The 3,658-nt window shown below is 57.8% G+C and overlaps 1 protein-coding gene across 1 annotated transcript; it reads right to left on the reverse strand.

Annotated features, from left to right (window-relative positions):
* Window positions 1-292: 292 nt before the first annotated feature.
* On the reverse strand, window positions 293-1,714 carry LOC119355193 (zinc-finger homeodomain protein 8-like). The gene has a single exon (XM_037621973.1). The coding sequence runs from the start codon at window positions 1,553-1,555 to the stop codon at window positions 668-670; it is 888 nt and encodes a 295-aa protein (XP_037477870.1). The 5' UTR covers window positions 1,556-1,714; the 3' UTR covers window positions 293-667.
* Window positions 1,715-3,658: the final 1,944 nt, after the last annotated feature.

Here is a 3,658-nt window from a genome sequence, read left to right on the forward strand (position 1 = left end):
AACACAAGGGCAACGTTCGACCCCACGCAACAGCAGCAGTAGAGCGCCAAGCCGGGCGGCGTGCTCGGCCAAGCTCCGGCCGGCTCCACCACCGCGGCGCGGCCTACCACTCGGCCCGGCCGGCCGGACCGGAGGGCGCAAATGGGAACAAAAATCTCAGGCCACCACCGGCCAAGGCGATGCTGGCTGGAGAGCAGGCCGGCCGATTACGAGGTGGCGCTCCGGCCTAAAGCCACACGAGTGCGACCAGACCAAACCAAAACACTGCAACTGCAATTTAGAGAAGCTTCCAGGCACAAATCCCGATGCACTCTACTGTCCAGGGACAAATTAATGCGGCATTAATCTTGACAGGGGTACGATGATTAGTCACTCACTGCAGCTACTACACTAGTCTAGCACGGGTAGTAGTACTAGGATTAAAGCAAGACAAGAAAGATAATGAAGCTACAAACAGCGGCGCCTAGCTAGAATTAGAGTGGGGGTACAAATATGCCCTCGGTCCGGTACCACGATGTACGGCACGGCCGCTGCGGGGGAGGCATGCGGGGGATCAGGGGGTCGTTTACACCACCTGCTTGCTCACAACTGACTGACACTGCATTAATTAAATCTAAAGCCCTGGGGATTAAAGGAACTCGGTACTCATTAGCTAGCGCTAGCACGGCTAGACGCTGATGGGGGAGGGGGAGGGCGACGAGACGGCGGCGCGTGGAGGCGAGTCGTCGTCCGTGTCGTCGTCGTCGCCGTCGCCGTCGCCGGTGCCCGCTCCAACGCCACCGCCAACGCCAACGCCAGCGTCAGCGCCGGTCCCAGTGCCGGTGCCGAGGGCTCCTGGGTTGATGCCGATGCCCATCCCCATGCCCATGCCCATACCGGCCGCGACGGAGGTGGGCGAGGCGAGCTGGTGCTTGTGGTTGTGCATCCAGACCTTGAGGACGTTCCGCTTGACGCCGATCTCGAGGCAGAAGCGCTCGAGGGCGCCGCCGTCGTCGCGGTTGATGCGCCACCCCTGCTTCTCGGCGAAGGCGCGCATCCTCTCCTTCTGCTCCGGGGTGAACTTGGTCCGGTGCCGCTTCCTCGAGAAGCTCCCGCTCCCGCACCCGGGGCTGCAGTCGTCCGCCCGGGGAGGCGTCTCCGAGCCGGCGCGCGCGGGGTCCAGCAGGGCGTGGTGCCACGCGGCGGGCACGGCGTGGTACGGCAGCGCGAGCTGGGGCGGCCGCGGGGGCGCCGACGGGAGGAAGCCCTGCAGCACGGGGTGGTGCGGCGGCGGGTGATGGTGCGGGGGCGGCGGCGGGGGCGGGCTGAAGAAGAAGGGCGCCGGGCAGGCCCCGCCCGCGAGGCTACCCGCGCGGCGGTGGAAGCTGCGGTGGCAGCCGCAGGCGGCGCACTTGAGCGAGTCGGGCGAGGCCGGCATGTACTCCCCGCAGCCGTCGAAGGCCTGGCCGCCCATGGCGGCGGCGTGGTTGCGCATGCACTCCTTGTACTTGGCCCCGGCGTCGCCCCCGGCGCCGCTGCCTCCCTCGTAGGGCACCAGGCTCAGGTGATCCATCATGTCCGCACGAGAGGAGAGCTCGCTCCCGTCCCACCACCACCACCACTCACGCGCTCGCTCGCTCACCCACCCACTCGCGCGTGGCCACTCTCGCTCGCTCCCTCGCCAGAAGAAGGAAAGGAAGGCGTATCGCTTTCGCAGCAGCGGTAGAAGCGACCACCGGCCAAGCAAGGAAGGGAGGAGCTAGGGGGTTTTATCTGCGCGCGGACCACCGTCACCCATCAGGTGTGAAGCATAGATTACTTCGTTAATTAATGCGACGACTTTGGCCCTGATACAGAATGAGAATAAATTAATTTGACTATAGGCACTGCAAAGAAGTACTGGCAGTACCTACACATAGTAAAAGCAATATTTTTACGTCTACCAGCAAAAAAATTTATTTTTACGTCGTACAGTAAGTGAAGCTCATCTGTTAACCAATTTTTGTCAATTTGAGATTGCTTTTACCACGCTTGTCGCATGGTCATCTGTTAACCAATTTACTCAGAGACTGAGGCTATGCTTTGTAGGTGCCACGTGGAAGCGGGAAGGGGTGCCTGCAGGCGCCACGTGAGACGGGACTCGACGAAGGGTGATAACAGCGGCAACGTGTCGACCCGGCATTGGGGCCGGATGCCATTGTTACCACAACAGTAACCGCTCGGGCCCGCCACGTGAGGGTGCCGTGGTGTACTCCTCGGCGTCAGATGATGATGGGACCTCCGCGGACGGACGGCCCTGATGCGATCGGACGGGGAGATGAGGTATGGGCTAACTGCCACCCAAGCGGCCGTGGGGTACGGCATCTTACCTGATCTTCTGTGCCCCGTGTTTGCCTGCCCGGTCCTGTTGCCAGGGGGTTCTAGCTCCAATCTTGTTACTCTCTGTCAATTAGATCACAATCTTTGCAGCTGATTTAATTACACGGCACAGAAAATATGGCACGTCACGGGACTCAAATGTCAGCGTGGATTTCTCGAACTTCGGTGGCCATGTTAGTAGGTTATTTTTTTTTTTTTGAGGAATTGGTGACAGTGGGAGAGGCTCCCACTGACTTTGTATTACTCACAACAGAATAGTTACATTTGTGTTACAAAGGGGTTTTAGGCCCCCCCGGCCATGATTGATACAAAGCTAGCTGCCCAAACTAACAATGAAATCAGAGAGGAAAGGATGAACCTTCTCCGGACAGTTGTGGGTCACCAAACCCAGCAAATGTTTAAATCTAGCTAACCATGCCCCAAACGAATGCGGGATCCTCCTGAAATGTTGGTTGTTCCTTTCCATCCACAGGCTCCAAGCAGCAAGCAAGAAGATGTCCATGAAAAGCGGCCGACGCCAGTCTTCTCTACCACCATGCAAAATGGCAAGCCTGTTGGTCCCCCCTGGCCACATCAGACCAATCCTACTCCAGCATTGTTGGGCAAAAGGGCACGTGAAGAAGAGATGTTCCACGGTTTCCTCGGGTGGGTTTTGGCAGAGCATGCAAGTATAGTCGCCCCCATCCACATTATAGTGCCGTCGCTTCAGCATATTCCTGGTGTTCAACCGATCTACCATAAGTAGCCACCCAAACATCTTGAACTTGATCGGGCATTTGGCTTTCCATAGCCATCCAAAGGCCTCATCAGCCATAACCTGTCTGAAGCAGTGGATATAGTATTTCTTAGACGAGTATCGTCCCAGGTCACAGACCCAAGTATCAACCGATCCACTGTCCAGACCGACGTGTGCGGACCTTTGCTGTATCTCTCTGATCTCTTCCCTGGCCTGGATCGAAAGAGGCAGACTGAAGATCGAGGCAGGATCAGTGGATTTGAGGATCTTGGCAACGGGATCATCCTCATTTAGGGCATATGAGAATGCCCGCGGATGCGTATCCATTAATGTGGAGGCTGGGTCTCCCAACCAGACATCCTTCCAGAAAAGTGAGGTACGACCATCTCCGGGGACTACCCTGGTGATCCCACGGAAGATTCCACTGAGCTGCATTACATCTTTCCACCAGAAGGAACCCACTGGCTCGGCGGTGTGCGGCACCTTGTTTGGGTAGTGCGTTTCCCAGATCAGCTGAACCCAGGGTACATCTTCACGATTGTAGAATTTGAACAGGTATTTAAG

The sequence above is a fragment of the Triticum dicoccoides genome, chromosome 2A (genome assembly GCF_002162155.2).
Source record: "Triticum dicoccoides isolate Atlit2015 ecotype Zavitan chromosome 2A, WEW_v2.0, whole genome shotgun sequence".
Taxonomy (NCBI): domain Eukaryota; kingdom Viridiplantae; phylum Streptophyta; class Magnoliopsida; order Poales; family Poaceae; genus Triticum; species Triticum dicoccoides.

What these genes read in the sequence shown, in the direction of transcription:
- LOC119355193 (XM_037621973.1), bottom strand. Translation starts at nt 1,555, where the DNA reads ATGATGGATCACCTGAGCCTGGTGCCCTACGAGGGAGGCAGCGGCGCC.